This window comes from Fusarium odoratissimum (assembly GCF_000260195.1).
Source record: "Fusarium odoratissimum NRRL 54006 unplaced genomic scaffold supercont1.14, whole genome shotgun sequence".
In the NCBI taxonomy this organism is placed as follows: Eukaryota; Fungi; Ascomycota; class Sordariomycetes; order Hypocreales; family Nectriaceae; genus Fusarium; species Fusarium odoratissimum.
The window spans coordinates 351,978-373,058 of record NW_022158700.1 but is presented as its reverse complement, the minus strand read 5'-3'; the positions used below and the strand labels follow the sequence as shown (position 1 = coordinate 373,058).

The window sequence follows — 21,081 nt, the reverse complement described above, 5'->3', positions numbered from 1 at the left end:
CGAGGACGGTTTTGAGGGTGAAGTACATAAGCTTGAGAGCTGACGGGATTGGCTTCTGAAGTTCTTCCTTCTTTACATGAAGAGAGACAAGATGGGGTTGGTGTGATTACCAATTGATAGATGGCCAATTCTTCTTGAACTTGGTGAGAAATGTGTCTAACGCGGTATGGAGATAGGGTGTAAGCAGAACCGCACGACAACGTTGTGGTCTCACCAGGAACTCTGAGACCTTTTCCAATGGCTAGATAAGTGAGGAAATAGTAAGGGAAGTTTTCTTATTCAATTTTCCATACAAATTGTATACCTGAAAAGTCGTCGTCGTCGTTTTAGCCTTATAATCTTGAAAGAGGTAAGCATAGATTCAAGCTTAACTTGGCACGCGACACTTCACCACCACATGGAAACACATTCTTAGTACCAAATCCATTTCATTCGCTATCATAAACTATCATTCATAGACTCATCAAAACAAAGTAGTGGCAGTTCTTCTCTTCGCCCCATCCCCCTTAATAAACCGAATCTTCTCATTCGCATCCCCCACAAGCGTAGCATCCTTGGCACTATCATCAACATCCAGCACCTTGGTACTGCACTTCTTCTCAACATCAACCTCTTCGTCATCCTTTCCGAAAGGGATGGGTCGGATTACTTTGAGGTTGATGTCGCTGTCGTCTTCGCCCTCGCCGAGGCCGGTGTGGAAGATGCGGATGCCGGCTACTACGACGGCGTTCCATGGATCTTTCTCGGCTTCGGAGGTAGATGAGGAGGAAGAAGTGGTGGATTCATTGTCGGAGTCGCTGTCGGAGGAGATGGTGCCGGTGTAGTTGTCGACGTGGATCCAGAGTTCGCGGTCCGCGAGGGCGGCGAGGGTGCCGACGCTTTCGACGTCGGTTTCGGGTTCGCTCTCAATGTCTTGCTCTTCCTCCTCTTCTTCAGCATCGGCTTCAGCTCCCTTCTCATCGGCCTTGGGCTCAGCCACTTCAGCTTCCTTGGCCCCCTCCTTCTCATTAGAGTCCTCGTCTGCGGTAGACTCGGGAGTCATGGGCTCTTCAGGCTTGGACTCGGCCTTCTCCTCACCAGACTCGATCTTTTCTTCCTTCGCAGCCTCAGTATCTTCCTCCTTCTCTTTCTTCGCAGCTTCTTCTGCTTCAAGCTTAGCCTTGGTTTCAGCCTCAGCTGCCTTCTTCGCCGCTTTTTCAGCTTTGATAGCAGCCCTCTCAGCCTTGCGAGCTTCCTGTCTCGCCTTCTTAGCAGCCTTCTTAAGAGCAAGCTTCTCCTTTCTCTTCAGTCTCTTGTGCTCATCCCGCTCAAACTGCCGTGTAGCGAGGTAATGGGTCTCTTCGCGCTCCTTGAGAAGCTTTGCCTTGATCTTATCTCTCTTCTTCTGCTTGATCTTGGCCTCGTGCTCTTTGCGGGCGGCCTTTTCTTCGGGAGTCTCGACGAAACGGCCCTTGCAGTGGCCGAGATCGTAGGCGAGACCAATACGGAGAAGCTTCTCGCGACGGGATTTGGCGTTGTCTTTGATGACCTTTTCGATAGGCAAGATATCCTGGTTGCGAGTGGCGTTGATCTTGACGCGGACTTCGTAGTCGCCAGCTTCAAGTTCGAGCTCAACGTTAACGGAGCGCGTCATGCGGTATGGTGTCTGGCTTCGCACCACGTAGTCAGAGTGACCAGCTTTGTGAAGACGGAAGCCAAGCTCAAACATGTACTGGCCCTCGAGACCTCTGAAGTAACGATCATCAAGCTGAGCGAGGACGAGGACAACAGAACCAGGCTTGGAGAGAGTGAAGGAGAAGTGCGTGTCGTGGTAGTCCAGTGCCCAAGGGACAGAGAGTGTAGTCCAGAGCTGACTGACACGCCAGTCGTCGGTGAAGAGACGGGTTCTCTCAAAGGCCTGATACTTTCTAAGAAGGTCTTCATACGAGATCCAGAAATCTCCATCGTCGCCGAAGCGGTGGTCGAGCTTTTGAAGCCACTCGGCAGTCCACTCTTTGGAGCCGTCGCCTGTACTTGGTGAGCATTCGTTCTTTCAGGTAAGGTTTGGGATGACTTACTCCATGGACCGGTCCATTCGCCTTTACCCCAAGGGTTCTTGAGTTTGAGGAGTCGCTTGCCATCGATCTCGACAGCCTTCTGAATGGAGTAGGCGTGGAGTTCAACAATACCCTTGCGCTCACCCCAGCCACGGCCCCAGATGCCGGTATTGCAGCCAAAGAGGAACTCTTGGTTGACCTTGAGCAGTTCCTCCTTCCAGAAGTACTCCTACATACTCATTAATACTGTGATACGTATTGACACTGTGGAACATACCCTGTCAAGAATGTCGGTGGTCAGAAGCTCAGAGGTGACACCACCGGTAAGATCCTCAATACCCTCGCCTCCGAAACCGCCCTCAATCGCACCGTAATCTCCGTGAGCCTTGGCATAACACTTCTCGAGAAGAGGCAGCCAAGTCTCTTGAGGATGCTGGCACTGGGCAAAGTACAGCGCACTGCTGTTTGACTGGAAGATCCGACGATACGCTTCATCCGGGTCAACGCGCTCAATGTCGTCAAAGAGGATTCTGTCAAAGTACCCCTCGTCATAGTCCGGCTTGATGAGGTACAGCTAAAGGTTTGTCAGTAACCGTGTCACGACACACAAACGGGAAACTTACGAAATCGTCAACAATCTCAGAAATCCAAGCTCCGTCCCGATAAAACACAAACCCATAGACACCAACATCCTGATCGTGCGCAACACAAAGCCGTTCAATCAACCCTGGCTTCTCACTAAGCGTACACAGAGCCGCCATGAGCCAGCAATCACCATCCCTCCCCTGTCTAACATCATTCGCAGTAGGACCATCAATGTAAAAACAAGGCTTTTCAAAAATATCACCAACGCGCTTCACGCTCTGCGGACGGAGATCTTCACCGGGTTGGTAGTTCTCAACATTGGAGAGAGAGTGCAGACAGTCGTTGCGGTAGAGCTTGAGATCAACTTCAATGTCAAAGTGAGGATCGCGATACTTCTTGTTGATGCGGCGGCATTCCTTGACGATCTTTTCGACTTTGGCGCGGCATGTTGCTGCGGCGTCTTCGTAGGATGCTTGGGTTGTTGTGGTTGTTACTTGGTTGCCTCTTTTGGCGGCGAGATCAGTGTAAGTATTTGAGGGAATGACAGTAGTTGCTGTGCCTGTTAGTACATGTTTGGTTTAAGAGCTAGGAGATTGGGTACCTTTGCCTGGGTTCTTGGTCGTGAACTGTTTCCAAAACTTGTCAATCGCTTGTTGAGGCGTGACTTTTGATCTATCACCGAGATCAGCGACACCCGACGCAATCTCGGCAAACGACGGGCTTGCGGAGGAAGAACTAGAGGAAGAAGATGAAGGCATCTTGCTTGGCTATCAAATCAAGAACAATCATCAAGATAACTCCTCACTAAAGACAGAAAAGAGAATGAAAAGAAGGACAGGAGAGGAGGAGACATGCTGACCTTTTATCCTCATACAATCATGCACGCTGAGAAACAGCGCTTAACGACATCTCAGCTTTCAGCCCTGTAAGCGGCCAACTCATCAAAAGACCCCTAGATGCAACACTCATCCATGCAACAGAGTAGTGAGAAGCAAGATGTAACCAAAACGGGCGTCGCTCTACCCGCCCGTTTCTGTAGCTGTGTCCAACGACGATAGAGCTTGGCCCCCAAAAGTCCCATTTTCACGGGCCGTGATACCCCTGTAGCGTGCCCGCATGTCAGCCCACCTAGGCTTGTAGGGCTGGGGAAGGAGGGGGAGGAGACTGGTGAGTGGTTGTTGGTGATTACGTTTGAGGATCCCTGTTTTTTGCGGCTGGATGCATACACGGGGCGTTGATACTGTATTGGAAGGTCTTGGAGTGATGCCAAGTTGAGGGTGCATCTTGAAGGATTGTCGATAAGTTTAGGCTTCCTTTTAATGTTTCAGTTTGCATTTATGAGTGTTTGTTTCGTTTAGTATTGAAACTCTCAATTTATTGGTTTGAGCTGAGGATGTTGATGAGTTGTAGCAAGCCACCCTATACTATTCACATGCACAACAACAAACGTAGACAAACTAATGAAACTACTGTAGACCATGCATGTTCCCAACCTCAATATGTGACATGTCTTGTAGTTCAGGTGAGTACGTAACGCATAATTTGTTTGCCCTCGTTTGACCCATCCGCTATCATCTCTCGCCAGTGTCACACAGACGAAAGCAAACCGAGGATAAAATACACAAGACAAAGTCCTACTCTGAGAAGATGCATCAGAATCGACCCATGCTAAATACATTTCCGATGATCGATCTTACTATACCTCATTTGTCAGCCGGACAGACTAATTCCCCAGTCCCACGCCAAGCCAAAGATGCGAATGACTACATCATCGAGACAATATCGCTCAACAGCTGCATATCATCTACCCTATCGCAGCTAAGCAGCCGCAGCCTGATTTTGAGCTCAACACTCTTCCCATATCTATAGCCCCCAACCCTCAGCAAAGAATTTCGCAATGTCGTTCATCAACTCCATCTCCGACTTGCTCCCACGGCCATGGACCCCCTCAGCATCGCCAGCGGTGTAGCAGGCCTTCTCACAGTCTCAGCCGCCGTGATCAAAACCTTCGACACCGTCAAAACCAGCATAGAGAACTGTCCTCGAACAGTGTTCTGGGCACACGCTGAGACAAAGGAGATCAACTGGGCGATTAAACGCCTCAAGAGTTTGATCGATGATCCGGATTCGGTGCCGAAAGCGGCGAGGATGTCGGTTGGCATTCATGATGCGACTGTCACGATAAGCGAGTTGATCAAGACGTGTGATCATCTAATCACTACGCTGAAGCCGTTGAATGAGGACGGGAAAGTTGTTTTGACGAGATGGGATCGGGTCAAGTGGTTGAGGGTGCAGGATGACGTTGTTAAGTATATTCGGCAGCTTCAAGCGCATAAGGGATCTGTTACTCTCATCTTGAACATTCTGCAATGGCAAGTCTCATCCATCTTCGACATTGAAGACGCTAACAAGAAGAAGCGAGTCAGACGTGGTTATCGTGGAATCACAGCGCGCGCTGGAACTCAAGATTGATGCAGTCCTCAATAGCAGCGAAGCAACCCAGAGACGAATCGAAGGCTTGGAAGCGCTTTTCAACAAATTCATCGCCGAAAACTCCACCCTTATTCCCTCGAATAGGTCTTCCATGGCCCCGACATTGCATCGCTGGAGAGAAGATGACGCGACAGAAACTGATTCAGTAGCGACATCGCGGAAGTACGACCCAGATGAATGGGACGGCTTTCACGCGAGCGCAGAGCGGTCACTCAGTTTCCCAACTTCGAGTGCACCAGAATTAGAAATGCCAAAACTCAAGCGCTCAACTTCAGCGGAAACTTCGATGAAGAGTGAGAGTAACGGCACGACTTCACCACCATTTCGAGAGTTCGAAGCAACGCTTGAGAAAACTAACGTCTACAAGCGCGTGTACAACTCGACAGATGCTTTCTCAATACACTCTACCCACGGTCGCTCCATGACAGGCTCAGTGATGACCAGCTTCAGTCTCGCCGACGACTCATCCATCCTGTCAGCCTTTCCAATTATGAGCAGGACGGAACTTCAACACCCCGAGTTTTACACACAAATGAGTGGCAATCAACGCATATCCCGAGATCTCATGAGAGCCATCACAACAAGAAGTGTTGTAAAGTCCCCCGTGGAACCACCTCCAGGCGCACCGTTCTCTCTGAAGCAGTTCAGATCGCCCCCAAACTGTGGTGAGAACGTGATGGGGCGATGGCATCAATCCCGAACCAAAGCCTGGCGACCCAAAGAGTTTAGAACAGAGATTCAATTCGAAGTCCCCGTTATCTTTGTCACTACTTCAAAGATCGACAAGGGACCTATTGACGGAGCGGATGTGTTTTTCATTGACGGCACTAGAAAGAGTCTTGATGATACATGGACTGATCTTGAACCACCACCTACCGGTACATTCACCAAGACGGGTCGCTTCATTAAGAATGAGCGCGCAACTTGGCTTTCGCTGCTGTCAAGCTTGCAAAAGATGGAAAACGAGTCGCAGAATTGGACGAGACAGCAGATCATGGGCTTGAGGCCTCGACCAGCAAGTGCGACAGCAATACTCACATCCATCGCTGGCAAACACACGCTCAACGTCGCTCTTCAGCGTGAGAAGAAAAGCTGGGATGACATGCCCCCATCAATCAATCGCCCCTACGCAACTACATCGATGAGCAGCTTGATAGAAATGCTCGCTATGCTGGGTATATACTGGAAAGACTTCAACACTTTCCATCACGTGTATCAAGCTGAAGGCAACGGATTTCTCGTCAAAGGTCACAAGATCAGTGGACTTGGCATCATGTTCCACTTTCAAGCGTTGGAGAAGGCTGTGTTCGAAGGGAATAGGACGATTCCCACGAAAGCAGTGACAAGACTTGCTTTTGGACAACTCCCTACGATATTTACTGAGGGATATCCTGAGTACAAGAGTAGTAACACGCTGTATGAGTGGCCGAATGTTGGGCTTGGAAGTAGGACAGAGATCGCGGAAACGTTGTCTTCGTTTGGATGTGGACGGAAGGCGGTTAATTACTTTTTAAGAGATGGAGCTGTGACATCTCACGTATTCCCAGGTAAGCTCTCATTCTGCGGTCCAAATCGGCAGTACTAACATATTTAGTCACTTTTGAGCTCATAGGCATGATCGGCCAAGTCTTTCACATCAAGGATCTCTGCTTCAGATATATCCCCAACCCGTGCTACTGTGTCTGGAGCACGAGAGGCTTCTCCCTCCCCAAGTTACTGGCTGCGTATCAGCATCATATCCAAGAAGATCCCGAAATGGCAATCGGACAGCTCTTCGTTCATGTGAACAACGTATTTGCTCCTAGGACAGGAATACGACCGGACGCTGGCACTCCGCAAAACTATACTTGGCAAGCACAGGATGCACTGCACTCTGTGCTCGACGAACTCGACGAATCACTCAAAGAATACTCTATGCCAAAGCATGGCAGTCCGCGAGCATATCTTGGACTGGAAATTGTTGGCGCACATTTTGAAGAACTTCTCTCCCAGATGAACAGCATGTCTTCCACGTCAGCATTCCCACGCTTCGAAGGTGCCAACGCAGCCAACAAAGAAGATATCCTAATGAAAGCATACTTCCAACAAATTCTCCCCGCCGTGTTGAGGTCAGCATCAATGACATTCTTCAATCTCAAGAACGCAGATTCCGAGTTCCAGGTCGTCAAAGGGGAAGCGGCACAGACGGCTGAGTATGCAGTGTATCTTCGTGCTGTGAAGGAAGTGTGGTGTACTTTTGTTTTGAGGATGATTTGTTGGCTCATGCTGCATGAATTTCATCGTGATGATGTGCAGATTCAGAAGGGGAATTTGTTTGGGAGTGACATGCCTGTTTACATCTCTTAGGGATGAGAGGTTCGATAGGTTCTTCATAGAGTGATTGCAGGTAGAATACGTAAAGAGATAGAAGCTCTAGTCTTTATTAACAGAAGACGAGTGGTATATGAGGACCTTGGAATATCAATACACGCACATGCTTTCTTTGCAACACCGTCTGTACCTTGACTTGAGATGAGTCCTCGGATGCTGGGCACCTTCTCAGCCAGCTTCAGTTACTTATAACAGTATTAATGAGACTAATCTTTCATTGGAGTCATTGGAAAGAGTCACTACTGAGGTGTAAACTCATACCTTTGAGGTTTTGTGGTGTACTCAGGATATTATTGTTGATAATTGAGTAGAAGCCCGTTAATGTTTATTTGATATGCAGTCTAAAGTATTGTTTCTCGACCCAACTTAAATCTGGAAGAACATGAGTTCATGGCTAAGCTTAACTCCTTAGTTCCGCAGTGTAACGCGTATGCAAAAAAGCAAAGCTGCGAGCCTCTGATTCATCGTCCACGCTCGCTTCATAACAAAAACTCTGCCTCATTTCATTCTCATTTCTTCTTTTCTCATCAACACCACGAACTCTGATTTCACCATTCACTCACTTGCAAAGATAAGGTGAGATAAATTAAGATTCTGGACGACAAGTTCAATTTTTTAAACACGACTCAGATCAGAACCTGAGGTTTCCAAGACGAAACCGCGCTCATGAAAGATGAGTGAGAGCCGCAGTCCAAGGCCAAAGCGAGCGGCTGCCTTAAGGGCAAATGAAAGGTTATTTGAACCGGAACTACTCTGGAAAGCTTTCGAAAAAGCCAAGCCACGGATGTGTGGACAAGCGGCAAAGAAGACGATTGAGGCCATGGAATTTCACCGCCAATGCCCAGATTACGAGTCCCCAAGCAAACATCTCTTTTACATCAGGATCAAAGGAAAAGGGCGAATAGACGATCCCGAATTATATTACTATCCTTATCTGTTGGTGCTCCAGGCCATATGGCCTTATAGCGAACACGTTCAAACCATTGCAAAGGCATTTGCCAGGTACTGGGGTGTCCCTGACATGTGGCGCGGCCCAAAGCATTATCCCATACTCAACGACAGAGACCGCGAAATGGAACTTTTCATGGGCCTGAAACCAAGAGAGACCGAAGCACGAGAGGATGAAAGTTCAGCAGGAAGTGGTGAAGACAATGAAGAAGACGAAGAAGACGTTAAACAAGAGAACGAGGAAGAACAAGAACAAGAGCAAGAAGACGAACAGGGGGAGGAGCAAGATGAAGAACAGGAGCACAAACAAGAACAACAGCTTGAAGGAGAGCAGGATGAAGGTGATGAGAAGCAGAAGGAACAGCAAGATGAAGGAGATGAGGAAACGATTCCCGATATTTCCGACATCGACACCATTACTGACATTGATAAACTCGACAGACTGGAGTCTATACTCGAAGTCAGAGAGAAAAAGTTTATGTATAAGATACAGGAAACAAAGGAACGGGTCCGAAAGGTTCAAGAGAGCAAGCGAGACCTGTACAGGAAGAAGTCCAGTGCCTCGAAAAAGGCCGCGGAGAGACTCCAGGTGAGGCTCGACGCAGAGCGCATGGTTTCTGACCACTGGGCCACCAAGGAAAGGGAGTATATCAAGAAACTCGAGCGATCTTCAGCCACGTCTTCTGTCATCTCTCCACCCCCTGAACAGGAGAGTGAACGTCCTGCCAAACGACAACGGGCTGCTGGACACAAGGAGTGAGCGATTGAACTGCGAGACACCCTCCCTGTCGTTTGCAGCAGCAAGTTTGACATTTGCAAAGTAGCAAAGGAAAACGATGCAGAATCGGTGAGACAGCAATTGTTGCCCAAAGTTTTGGCTGGATTTGTTGGTGGGACGGAAACCACTGGTAAAAGCGTTTGGTGAAAAGCAAGTAAGAAATGGGGTGTGATATGCAATGGGCATGATGTTGCCTAGCATAAATATTAAGATCAAGTTTGCAATTGTTCATTGTAGTGCTGCAGGAAACATGGTTGTGCAATAGTTTGTCTATTGTGAATGTTTGCTCTTTGCTTAGGCAGAAGGCAAGCTTGGACTATCTCAACAAGAAAAGACTTCAAACAAAAACAGGCTGGCAACTGGCACCCTGATACATGACCAATAGAAGGGGAACTTATCCTTTCGAACTCTATAAGTGAGGAACTTCCACGGCTACATCTAGCTCATATAGCGCAAAGGAGCTCCCATTTAACTTCAGTTCTAGAGCTATAGCTACCAAGGCTAGTAACTACTGCGATATGTATACCTGGCGCCAGCTTGTCGAGAGCCAAGACATAGTCGATATCGAAGTCGACAAAAGCTTCGAGACGCCCCAGCAGCTGAGAGTCTAGGCACATCGAGCAACAGGAAGCCGCCTGTTGGCCATTTCTTCGGCCTTCGATAATTGGGACAAGGTCAGGGACCTCGTGGTGGAGGAGTTCACCTCGATTAATCCACTTAAGAATAACCAGCTGCGACTTATGATGACCCTTCTCAAGTGGCTAATAGCCATCAGACCCCTGATCCATGAGGACTTGCCGAGTCTATCTGGTGATAGACTCATTCAAACCTGGCAGGAGATGAATGGAAGATCGCATCAGAGGAAGCCTAACCCGAAAAGAATTACCTGCGAATCCGGGAAACTATGGAACTACTATTCCTAATGAACCGGAAACTGTTCGGCAGTTTCACTCTGGTGGCAGTCTGCATGACAAGATCCATGACAATCCAGGAGGTTTTACCCGCAAAGACAAGTCGGTACTTGCCCGGTGTTATCTGGGGCGCAGTTGATACCACTGTGAGATTGCCTGCTATGTAAAGGTATTCGGCAACCAGAATGCCAAAGATGCGCGCAGTGCCAAGTTCGTACGCCACTTCAGGGTTACTGTGACCCAGACCAAAACGCTCTATCATGCACTTACAATTATTGAGCCGCCCAGTAGAAGCCTTCCGGTCGTCTCAAGGGAAATGCCCGCAAGGAGGCCAAGAAGTAGGCTGCTGGTAGTAAGAAAGAAACCGGTCAGAAGTACACCGTTGCTTTAGATCATTATGTCCTTATGGCTGAGCTTAATGTTTCTAAATCCGACCATTGGAACCATTTCTTCCTCTGAGATGATGAGCAAACTAAGACTCGTTGCGGTATACCTGGAGGCAACGATGCCACTAAGCCTGAGGGACTAGGAAAGTTTTTAACATTGAATCAGGATGCCAACATAAACTGATCTAAAGGCTTGCTAAGATATACTAAACTTACCTAAACTAAGTCTTTTCATCACTTAGAAACGAGGCTCCTTCTGGAGCTATCAGTAGACCAGCTAGCCAAGGAAGGCATTCGCTATACCGTCCATGTCCGGCGCCGGTCTGACTCTATAGATGGACCCGAGATCGTCGATTTCCTTTTCTATGAACTTTAATTTCCACTACGAGGAGCGGGCAGCCAACAACCCAGGTCTATGCGTCCGTACCGAACAAGGCTCTCCCATCGCCGTAACCAGGAAACGATGAAACAACAGATCGCCGCCCTCGAGCGAAACCGGCAACTCGCCTTCGCCGAAGTCTGTCGCGTAGACGCCACACACTGTCTTTCTCATAAGGTCCTTTCACTAACCTATATATGAGCTGAGCTCGGGATCTTCGACCAAGATGCCGCCCGAACCCTCCACGGCCGGGCTGTCGAGGCACTCACTCATCGGCAGCGTTCGCCAACGTTGGCTTCGACTAGTCATAGTTATATATAAACCCGATCTATCTGAGACGGGTCAAGAAGTAACGAACTGTTCTTTTCATCGCCGGATAGTCAGGGATCCTCAATATTATATATACCATCCTCCCAGAGCTCACCTCAACGAGTTCTCCTATGCAGCATACGCAGAGAACGAGGCAACAGTCGCAGAATCCGCCGCAGCCCGCAGTGTTCTACTAATCACCGGGACCAAAAACAAGTGATCATTCAGCCACGTCGGATGCTATGGATGGGTAAATGTCAACGCCAGCCCAGCGTGACATAGTGATCCTGGTCGCTGCTATTGTCAGGGGCCCTCCTACTGCCGAGAGCACCACAACATCTAACACCGCTAAGGCTTCTATTGTAAATATTATAACTACAGTGAGTTTTAAAATTACTAATAAATAGCTCAGTAGAAATACTTGAAATAATAAAGGAACTAACAGTTAGTCTTCAGGCCACAAGTCTATAGACGTTGACGCCGTTTCGCGCACTGGCACGGAGGGGGCCAGTCGACGCCAGCCCAGGACTCAAAAGATTGCACAAGGTTGATGAGATATGTGAATAAGTACAAACTCACTGTTGACTCGGATTCAGCAAAGTCGGAAAAGAGTCTGCATGGCTTCACTATTTGGAGAGCAGCTCCACCGACGACAGGCTGATACTCATCGGCGTCTTGACAGAGTCTATCGGTATTCTCCCTGTCACTATAGCCTGCATGAACAAAGGCCAGTTGCGGTGGCATTCGCATAGGAATACTGCTGAGGAGGACCAACAAAGGCAGTTTACAAGGACAGCGTCAATCCATACTTTGGACTCGACTCGACCATTCTCCATGATCCAAGAGGATGGGTTTGGTGCCTGTCATACCTATAAGTGCATTTACGATTGCTGTCAAATTGGCACATCCGTTATGAGCCTTTCACTTTCAGCCTGCCTACAATATAGCTTGTATTGAAACAATTTCTCGCCTTAAGTCGCTTTACAAACTGTCTTTTCTTGTTACCTATCATATCCAAGATGTATCTTGTCAGTTTACCCACAATGAAGCTCGAAAGGCTCTCTCCCTAATCTTCCAGGGCGGCAAGATCTTAGGCCTTCACAACCTGGACGGTATCTCAGCCGCTGGGAGTTTCCATTCAAATACAGAGAATACGCCGCGATATTCAAGAACAGTTGAAGGGCCAATCTTGCGCGCATATATATACTTGCGAGTGTCAACATATAATGAGCATGGTAGGTTGACAATGACGAATCTCATCTAACTGCCGTGAAGCCAACACACCAGGCACACGTGGGTCCTACAGCTATAGCTGAGGGAACATCTTCCTCAACGGCCACTGGGCCGGTTTCCAGCTCTGGGTTGCCAGTAAGACAGTTGAGTTTAGCCCCCTGTCTTGGTTGGAGGTAGGACCGCGTCAAGCTTCTGCAGGAGGAGAACCAATTCGTGAACGACCAGAATGATCATCTCCGTGAAAGCAACAACGAGCTCTTTATCTCCACGAAGAGCTCAAGGAGAGTCTGGCTGTAGCTGAGCAACGCTTAGAGCGCATAACCGACTTTTGGCGGTCCGCCGAAGAGGATCATTGGAGAATATTACTCTATTGAATAGCAAAGATACAATACTACGACATACGGTGCACCTATCCCTGACTCTACGGGGATGCTTCCTCCGCCATAACGCCAAGGCGCATCAATGAAACCGTGTGAGACCAGGCCAAGATTCAGGCGGTCAAGTTCGTCACGTTTGGCATAGGCCCTCGAGGGACGTTTCCCTCATTCTAAAAGGGCTTATACCACGAACACAATTCCAGAAGTTTCGATTCGTCATCCGGGAGATCTTGTGAATCATGGGGGTTTTAATGGACAGGGATATTTTGAGCTGCTCAAAATTGGTACTGCCACCACAGTCCCTGGCCCATCATCAGCCATGTCCCTTACCCCGAGGATTACCAGTTCTTCCTTCAAGTTGAGATACCTGATGGTACAATCAAGGACAAGAGCGAGTTCTTCGTTCAAGAGCGCTTGCCCTGACTCCTCTTTGCTTACTGTGTGTAAGCTTAGAGGCCGCGGCCACATTATCCAATTCGACATGTACAGGCCATTCATGGTTCTTGGCCGCCGACTCCAGAGCTCATGACATTACCAGATCATCTGTGGATATGGGAGTATCCGCTGCTATGTAGGACAGGAGGCAGCTGGTACACTCGTCAAGGCAATGATCCCGCTCAGCTAAGCGACATACACTACGCACTCTAAATGCGACCTAACACTACGACGACTGGGCAATAAAGAAGCAAAAAGAAAAACGAAAAAAGGACAAAAGAGTTTAAATGTCTTCTGACTCCCTAAGTGCCAAAAACTCAAGACGGCAAGATCTCATTCGAGCAGTAAGTGAATGGAGACAACCCGGAAAAGTTCGAAAGCTTTAGCCTTGATCACTACCGAGAACACTATGGCTATCCTGTCCAGCACACTAAGACTATACTATATATATTGGAAGACACGGCATTTCCATACGACGGGGGAGACCATTCGATTCTCAGAAAACTCCATTGACCTGCAAAGCGCGTCGCAGAAGATGGACGATATCTATATCTCCATAACCCTACAAATTTTCCGACTTCATGGAATTGTAGAGGAGAATGGGGAGGGCAAGTGGTGATAGACTCCGAAAGAAACTATGGGAGACTCTCTTTACGAGCAGATCGTGCAGGTTGGTATGAGGTAATATCTGTTCTGGATACACGATGATGGATATTGATATATTGAATCTCACCCTTCTCAGCTTCGCCACTGAGATAAACTCGAAGAACCTTATACTCTGATAAGATCCTGACGGGTTGATACAAAATCACCTCGCGAGGTTATTTTGACTATCCCTCCAGATGGATCTGATACCAAGACGACGACCAGCGAGATCGACTGAAGTGTATTGTAGGCAGATGCAGCACAAGACTGCCACGCTCAAGGAGAAGAAGGCGGAAAAGATGGAAATGTCATACTAGTCGGCCTTTCTCACTTTTATTTCGACGATTAACATATTAGATGAGGGGCATATTAACAGTCGATGGAAAAGAATGTGCTCAGATGGGACAGTCTAGAGTCATTTTTATTGCAGATATTATCTGGCGGACCAGAGTAGAAATCAGCTAGCCTTGATAAATGGCACTTCGATACATGGCTGATTAAAAGCTTATATCAAGTGCAAGATAGGGCATAAAAGCTTCTTAGAATAAATCTTTTGGTCATAAGTTCTAAGTCTACGGGCTCAGCATCGTGATATCTGGGCTTCACAAAAGCCTTGAGCATCCATGGAAATCTTTTATCACGAGTTTTAGTCTTCGAAAGCTTATTGAAGGGAACATTCCATGATAAAGACGTCGGTCCGTATGTCCATCCACCTCACAAGTCCCTCATTCATTGTTGCACGTGAGGCTGAATGGCCTCACATGAGGGGCGCCATGGTGTACCTAATGGACTGCTTGGCCTACTAAATGACTGTATGTAATGTTTAATGGGCACATAAAGTGCTTGGTTTGTCTCTAAACTTTGTGCTTCAACATTGATACAAACTTAGAAGATGTAAGGTGTTCTTCGTAAGGACACCTGTGAGTTTAGAGGCACTGATACCGGTCTATATCAAAGCATTCTTGTACGTCATATAAGGGGTCACTTTGACGGAGATCAAATGAACAAAAGTAATAAAGTCATGGATATCAGCTATTTATCTCATCTCATAATCGTAGTCTTCCGACCGTGTGGGGCCGATCCGGCCGGCTCATGTGGAGCGCCGACCAGCAGAACTTCCAAATTCGGTAATCCCACCGACATCCTCCTCATCAATCGATATCATTACAAGATTCTATTCTTTAAACCTCATTCTTTTCGGTGTGAGAAACCTCACCCTGCTCGTGACCCTCGTTGAACATCTTGCCACCAGCTCCAGCAACACTGTTGCGGTGCTCCCAGGTGTCATGGGGCTTCCATCCAATGGACTTTCGGGCAACGCTGACCTCGTCGTAGAGCTGATCAACCTCCTCGAGGGACAGACCCTTGGTCTCGTAGATGAAGAAGTAGACGAAGGCGATGCACAGGAAACAGCAGCCGAACCAGATGAAGAAGATCTTGGACTGGAGGTTGGCCTTGCCGGAACCGTAGTCGACGAGGTAGGGGGTAGAGTAGGCGATGGCCCAGTTGAAGAGCCAGTTGGTGGCGGTGGTCATACTGAGGGACTTGGCACGGGTCTGGAGAGGGAAGATCTCGCCAGTGACGACCCAAGCCAGGGGACCCCAGGTTGAGGCGAAGAAGAAGATGTAGATACAGACGAAAGAGACAGCAGCCCTCTGGCCAGCCAAGCTCTTGACGAAGATAACTCCGGCGCTATCTTGGCCGGTGGAGAAGGTACCGGACATGGCGACGATGAACTGAGAGACACACATGCCGACGGCACCCCAGAGGAGAAGAGGACGACGACCCCACTTGTCAATGGCGTACATTCCAGGGAGTGTGGAAGCGACGTTGATGGCTGATGTGATCATGGAAATGGTGAAACCGCTCGAGATACCGGAGTTCTCAAAGTACTTGGTACCATAGTAAAACTAAAGCTTGTTAGCCATGTCTCATAACCATGAGATAGTTAAGCGAGAACTTACGATGAAGTTGATACCAGTGAGCTGCTGAAGAGCCTGGAGAGCACAACCAGTGAACTGGCGCTTCAGAATAGGAGGCTTGAAGCAGTCAATGTATGAAGATGTTCCGAGGCTCATCTCATGGTCGTGGTTCGCCTTGATCTCGCTGAGCTCAGCCTGGACAGCAGGGTGATCAGGGGAGAGACGGCGGATCTTGGAGAGAGCGCGAGAGGCATCGTCGTGACGGTCTTTCTTGATGAGGAATCGAGGTGTTTCGGGTAGGATGAGCATGCCACCGAAGAGGACGAGGGAGTAGGCGAATTGAACGGCGATGGGGATACGGTATGAGCCTGTGTCGTTGCGCTTGCCTGTCGCGTTGTTTACGATGGCGGCGAGGAGGAGACCGATTGTGATGGCCCATTGGTATGAACCGACGATGGCACCTCGAATCCACTTTGGTGCTGTCTCAGACTGGTACAGGGGGACTAAAAATCGTGTTAGTTACCTAGACCGAAACTCTGAAGCTGTCATGTGGTGTACTTACTAATAGCGGAAATTTGACCAACACCAAAACCGGCGAAGAATCGACCAGCCAAGAACATGGGGATAGCAGTAGCAGCAGTTTGGAGAGCGACACCGAGGTTGAAGACCCAGGTGGCGATCATGAGACCGGGACGACGACCGATGTAGTCAGTCATGAAGGGAGAGGAGAGAGCGCCGAAGAATGTGCCGGCTGAGAGGATGGAGACGATGCTGGACTCTTGGCCCGTTGTGATGTTGGGGTTGCCCTTGGAGTCTGTGTAGCCGGTGCTGAAGAGTCGCTGCCAGTAGGGCATGGCCAAAATACCAGAGATGGTACCTGTGTCATAACTGCGATTGTTAACCTCACAATGGATCTTCAGGTGAAAGGGAGTGTGACTTACCCGTAGAGAACACCACCAAAGGCGACAAACAAGCCGATGGCGATAGCAGGCCATGCCTTGCCAGCCTCCTCGGGCTTGCTGAGGGATGCCCTTCGAATTGCGTTCATAATGAAGATCGACACTCAAGCAAGAGTGTGCAATGAGAACTAAGAGTGTATAAACAAGTGAAGTGTGTGTGTGTGATGATAGAAAAGAAGAACAAAGCCCATTAACAAACGCGGGAGATTGTCTCCTTTTAAACCCCAAACAAGCATCATAAGCTTCTGTGTTGTTATACTTAAACCTGCATAACCAAAACCTCTTGCGTAACATTACCTCCCCCCAGAAGCTAAAAAGCTAGGTTGGAGCTAAAGCTATTCCACGGCTTGTCCGAGCTAGTGGAGTGCGGAGCAGCCGCACCATCAACTTACGATGGTGTAGTTAAAAAAGCTAAGCTGGGGGTGAGGAGGTCATGTGGTTCATTGGTTCAGCAAAGTCCTGGTGTGGTGGTGGTGGTGGTGGTGGTGGTTTATTTCCCTCCCCCTCAAGGAGTGTCGTCACTGGCGAGGGAGATAAAACGCCTTCGCCGTGGAGAGCGGCTTGAACTAAAAAGGACGGGTAGATGGTGGCGTTTTGTCTATTCCATATGCTGATATAGCTATAGTAAAAGATGTAGTGCGTTACAACTATGTGTAAACAATCTCGTCGTCTTGGGCTGTGGAACCTGTCAGAGCAAACAAGCTTCCCCAAACGAACTCCATTTTCCCCAGGTCTTTTTTCTCGGCGCCCTCGTGCTTAACGGACTCATCTCCACATTCAGGTATTTGGAGTACATATCCCATGGCCTGGGGTTGTAAGTTAAAGAGTGGATATCTCTTCCCCCGAGCCAAGAGCCGGGCCAGGCCGGCTCGGCGACGCAGATGCCGAAGAGCCCATTACCATTTTTGGTAAGTTTGTTTAACTTTGGTGAATGGGTTTAGTTGACGATATCCTTTGCCACGACAAGAAACTAGAGACATCTGGCTACAAGAGAGAGTAATTTTCAATAGTAAAAGTATCAATTCACTGATGGTGTTTGCGTGTTTAGGAGCCATCTGTGAGAAGGTGTTTAAGCAGCTGACGCCCAACTTCGCTGGTGACGCTTTCGGAGCCGGCGGCTTCACAAGTAGCGCGCGCAAAGACCATCAACCACTTCGGCCCTATTGTGGAAGGTCGCTCTTCTTTTCATGAGGGCATTCAGACCCAACACTTCTTTTCTTTTTCTTTTCACGTCTACTCTAATAATAACCTCTAGCTCTAGCTCAGTTCAGTTCAGCTCACCTTTACGAGTTACCATAACAATACCATCACATCATAAAAAACCTGCATTGAATGTGGAAACAAATCTCAGGCGTTATTGTGATTGCAGAATGGCGTCGCGCCTCGCTTAGAGTGAGGCGCTTGGCGCTACAAGGCTGAAGGTGTGTGAGGCGGCAGAGCTGTAGCTTGAATTGGTGGCTGTTGCTGTGGTTGGAGAAGAGGATGGGAAACCCTTGTTCAGGGCATAACCTTAACTTTATGCTGGCGATTCAACAATATGCATACAGAGTTTGGTGTTGCCATGATGAATCTGCAGCCTCGCAGTGTGCGATTGATGGTCTTAGGTTGTGCCGAGCACTATCTGTCGTGGTACAGGTTCCTAGAGAGCTCAATTGAACTACTACGATATGTTGAGAATCATTGCTAGCGAGAAAGCCTGTACATCTTACACCCAAAGTCGACTGATCAGCGGCTGATTCTTCAACACTAACTCAACAGTCTCTCGACTAACAAACCACTCGATTCCCCAGACATTCACTCCATGGAGCCATCAGCATCAGCATCGCTTAGAATCCAAACCCCGCATGTCGGGGCGAGACCATTCTGTCAGTTGATGATCATGTCCATTTCCAAAAACTCAATCCTCCACCCCAATAACACAACCCTGGTCACTAGCTTGTCGGACCGGTAATGTCACCTAGCGCCAAGTCTTGATAGCAAAAGCACCGAGATCTGCACCGTTTCTCACGGATACCGGCATCACGATATGGAGACCTCGAAGGTATGAGCAGGGATACTCGACTCATACAATCATCCTTCATTTTTCGAATCGGCGGTATTATGGAGTCGATTGGTATGTATGTCTCTCCATCCTCCATGTCCATGGGTCTATGACAATCCCCGCGGGGGAGGGGATAATCACCGTTGGACGAATACAATGTCCGTTTTATCACTGCGACCTTCCTAGTCTAGTCTCTTTTGTCGGACCGTTGAATGCTTAACACGTCCCGCTAATGTTTGACTGCAACCCCCGAGTTGTATGACTGCATGCTTCTCCATGGGCACCCCATATCATCTCCAACATTTGTGAATTGGCTGTGCCTACTCCGGACGGAGTACTGTCCCTTGGATCACCGATAACGTTGCCCTTCTGTGCTTGTGCGGGGTTGGGCATGTTACCGTAGGATCTGGGGAAGTTCCTCCGCTTACATGAAACGAATCCTTTATTGCAACTTACTAGGCACCTGATGACAGGAAGGGCAATGATTCTCTGGAGTTGATCTATCGGCGTTGATGGACGTTGGAATCCTTCAAAGGAGCAAGAGAACTTCCAATAATAAACTTGGGTGTTGAAAACGAGTCATTAAAGGGTTTTCTAAGTCTATACTAAATTTACCTAGGTAGTATCTATATCAAGAAAAGAGGCCCTCAGTTTTCTTGCCTCCCATTAAAACCTCTGGCGCTTCAGGTACAAAATTATACGTCACTTTCAAATGTGCAATCAACGAAACGGATAGAGTGAACTGCATCGCTTCGTCTCTTCATCGTCTATTTGACTTGTCTATGACGCCCCGAGAAATCTTCTTCCAATGACCTCTTCCGCTGAATGATAGACTAAAATCGATATACGCTTTCCTCCCGAGCGAGAACCGACACCTTGCGCTTTTCGAGCCATGACCTTGGCTTCAACCCGTTTATTATGTTCCCAAGAACACTCTCAATCAGTAGAGCTCTGCCACCCCCTATGTGGCGTCTGCTAGACCTCTTGAATTGAGACCTTAAGATCCTCGATTTCCCGTTCGTGATAATCCATTTGGTTCTCCATCTCCCTCCTTTGCTTTACCAGGCGTCTAAGAGCTGCTGCATGTTGAGCCATCTCGTCGCATTGGCTAATCTTCGACGTCGCATGTTCAAGCTGCTCTTGAGCGCGTTGCTTATGAAAGTTGGATTGCTCCACTGCCGCCTCACACGATTCGAGGGTTTTGCGTTCGTACGCATCATAGTCCGACTCGCCGATAGTATCCGACCTGGGCTCGTTACCGCAGGATTCATCCTCTCCAACTACGGCAGGCTCTTTATCTTGAGCATCGAGGCCGTCTAACTGGGGGGCTTCTATGGTTTGAGAACCATGGCCATCACCCTCATCAACCTTCTCCTTAGAAGCCACGTCGCTTACAGGCGATCTATCGTCAACCTTTTCCTGAGCCTGATATCCGCTGCAATTGGCATTGATGGAGTTTGTGTCTTCGGGATTGGAATGCTCTGGCTGATCGGACTCTGCAACTTCAACTTCCTCCTCAACAGATTTGTCGCTCTTGTGAACGGGGTTGTCGACCATGCCCCCGGTTTGAGAATCCTACTCTTCGGCATTGGTAATCTTGTACGTGTTGGGGCTCTCGTTGACCTCGATGATCTCGCTAGGGACCTTCTGTGCCATGTAGCTTCTTACGCTACACCCAGAAACAGATGTTTGGTGATGAACAAAAGGTACGCCGCACTGGGCAAGGTATGTTTGAATCTGAGAAAAAGCAGCGTAGCTTGTTGGACCTTCAAAGGGTACTATTTGCTCAGTAACGAAACTTTTGATATCTTGTTCTGTAATACGCCCAGATTGCACGCCCTTTCGAATGAAGGCTCTGATGTTCTCATTGAGGTCTTGCTCGGAGCCATCGGATACGGTACTTTTTTTAACGCCAGGAGATATACCGAAGAAGGTGGCGATTCTTTCCACGGCCGCTCGCTCAGAGGCATTTCGTGTCGTGACAAAAGCATCAGAGACGCTTCTTTCTTTATCTTCAAGGGTGATGTTTGCTTGTAGGAGGTGGTAAACCATGTTTCTGTGATATTGAACTGCCAAGGGGATATTTGGAGGTGGTGAGAGAGAATATGGTGGGCAGTCCATGTCAGGAGCTGCTTGGACATCTTCGGTAGTGGTTGGGGTGCCTTTTTGGGAGGCTGCGGCATTCTTGCTGCCCTCTCCTTGCTGCTCACCATTCTTTGTCTTGTTCTTGTTCTTGTTCTTGTTCTTACCCATATTTTTCGATGTAAGGTATGC

General features: G+C 48.4%; 5 protein-coding genes across 7 annotated transcripts; 2 read left to right on the top strand and 3 right to left on the bottom strand.

The window, feature by feature from the left end:
- Positions 1-408: 408 nt before the first annotated feature.
- FOIG_08947 (uncharacterized protein) lies at positions 409-3,639 on the bottom strand (the record flags this gene model as incomplete). 3 transcript variants are annotated; one of them, XM_031209107.1, is made up of 6 exons in its annotated part: positions 3,481-3,639; positions 3,223-3,293; positions 2,660-3,174; positions 2,314-2,610; positions 2,058-2,265; positions 409-2,007 (listed from the first exon to the last, which is right to left on the bottom strand). In XM_031209107.1, the coding sequence occupies exons 3-6, from the start codon at positions 2,795-2,797 to the stop codon at positions 464-466; spliced, it is 2,187 nt and encodes a 728-aa protein (XP_031061144.1). In that variant the 5' UTR covers positions 2,798-3,174; positions 3,223-3,293; positions 3,481-3,639. The 3 variants fall into 3 exon arrangements, with proteins under 3 accessions (XP_031061144.1, XP_031061142.1, XP_031061143.1); XM_031209105.1 differs by having other exon boundaries at positions 410-2,007; positions 3,223-3,557; XM_031209106.1 differs by lacking the exon at positions 3,223-3,293 and having other exon boundaries at positions 464-2,007; positions 3,481-3,520.
- Positions 3,640-4,342: 703 nt separating this feature from the next.
- FOIG_08946 (uncharacterized protein) lies at positions 4,343-7,607 on the top strand. The gene is made up of 3 exons (XM_031209104.1): positions 4,343-4,993; positions 5,040-6,661; positions 6,709-7,607. Exons 1-3 carry the CDS (start codon positions 4,560-4,562, stop codon positions 7,458-7,460), a joined length of 2,808 nt encoding a protein of 935 aa, XP_031061141.1. The 5' UTR covers positions 4,343-4,559; the 3' UTR covers positions 7,461-7,607.
- A 550-nt stretch (positions 7,608-8,157) lies between these two features.
- On the top strand, positions 8,158-9,192 carry FOIG_08945 (uncharacterized protein; the record flags this gene model as incomplete). The annotated part of the gene is made up of 1 exon (XM_031209103.1): positions 8,158-9,192. One exon carries the CDS (start codon positions 8,158-8,160, stop codon positions 9,190-9,192), a length of 1,035 nt encoding a protein of 344 aa, XP_031061140.1.
- Positions 9,193-14,816: 5,624 nt separating this feature from the next.
- Positions 14,817-17,039, bottom strand: FOIG_08944 (uncharacterized protein). The gene is made up of 4 exons (XM_031209102.1): positions 16,749-17,039; positions 16,370-16,695; positions 15,850-16,310; positions 14,817-15,795 (listed from the first exon to the last, which is right to left on the bottom strand). Exons 1-4 carry the CDS (start codon positions 16,853-16,855, stop codon positions 15,067-15,069), a joined length of 1,623 nt encoding a protein of 540 aa, XP_031061139.1. The 5' UTR covers positions 16,856-17,039; the 3' UTR covers positions 14,817-15,066.
- A 2,735-nt stretch (positions 17,040-19,774) lies between these two features.
- Positions 19,775-21,060, bottom strand: FOIG_08943 (uncharacterized protein; the record flags this gene model as incomplete). Its single annotated transcript, XM_031209101.1, has 2 exons — positions 19,775-20,382; positions 20,431-21,060. The coding sequence occupies 2 exons, from the start codon at positions 21,058-21,060 to the stop codon at positions 19,783-19,785; spliced, it is 1,230 nt and encodes a 409-aa protein (XP_031061138.1). The 3' UTR covers positions 19,775-19,782.
- Between the last annotated feature and the right edge of the window lie 21 nt (positions 21,061-21,081).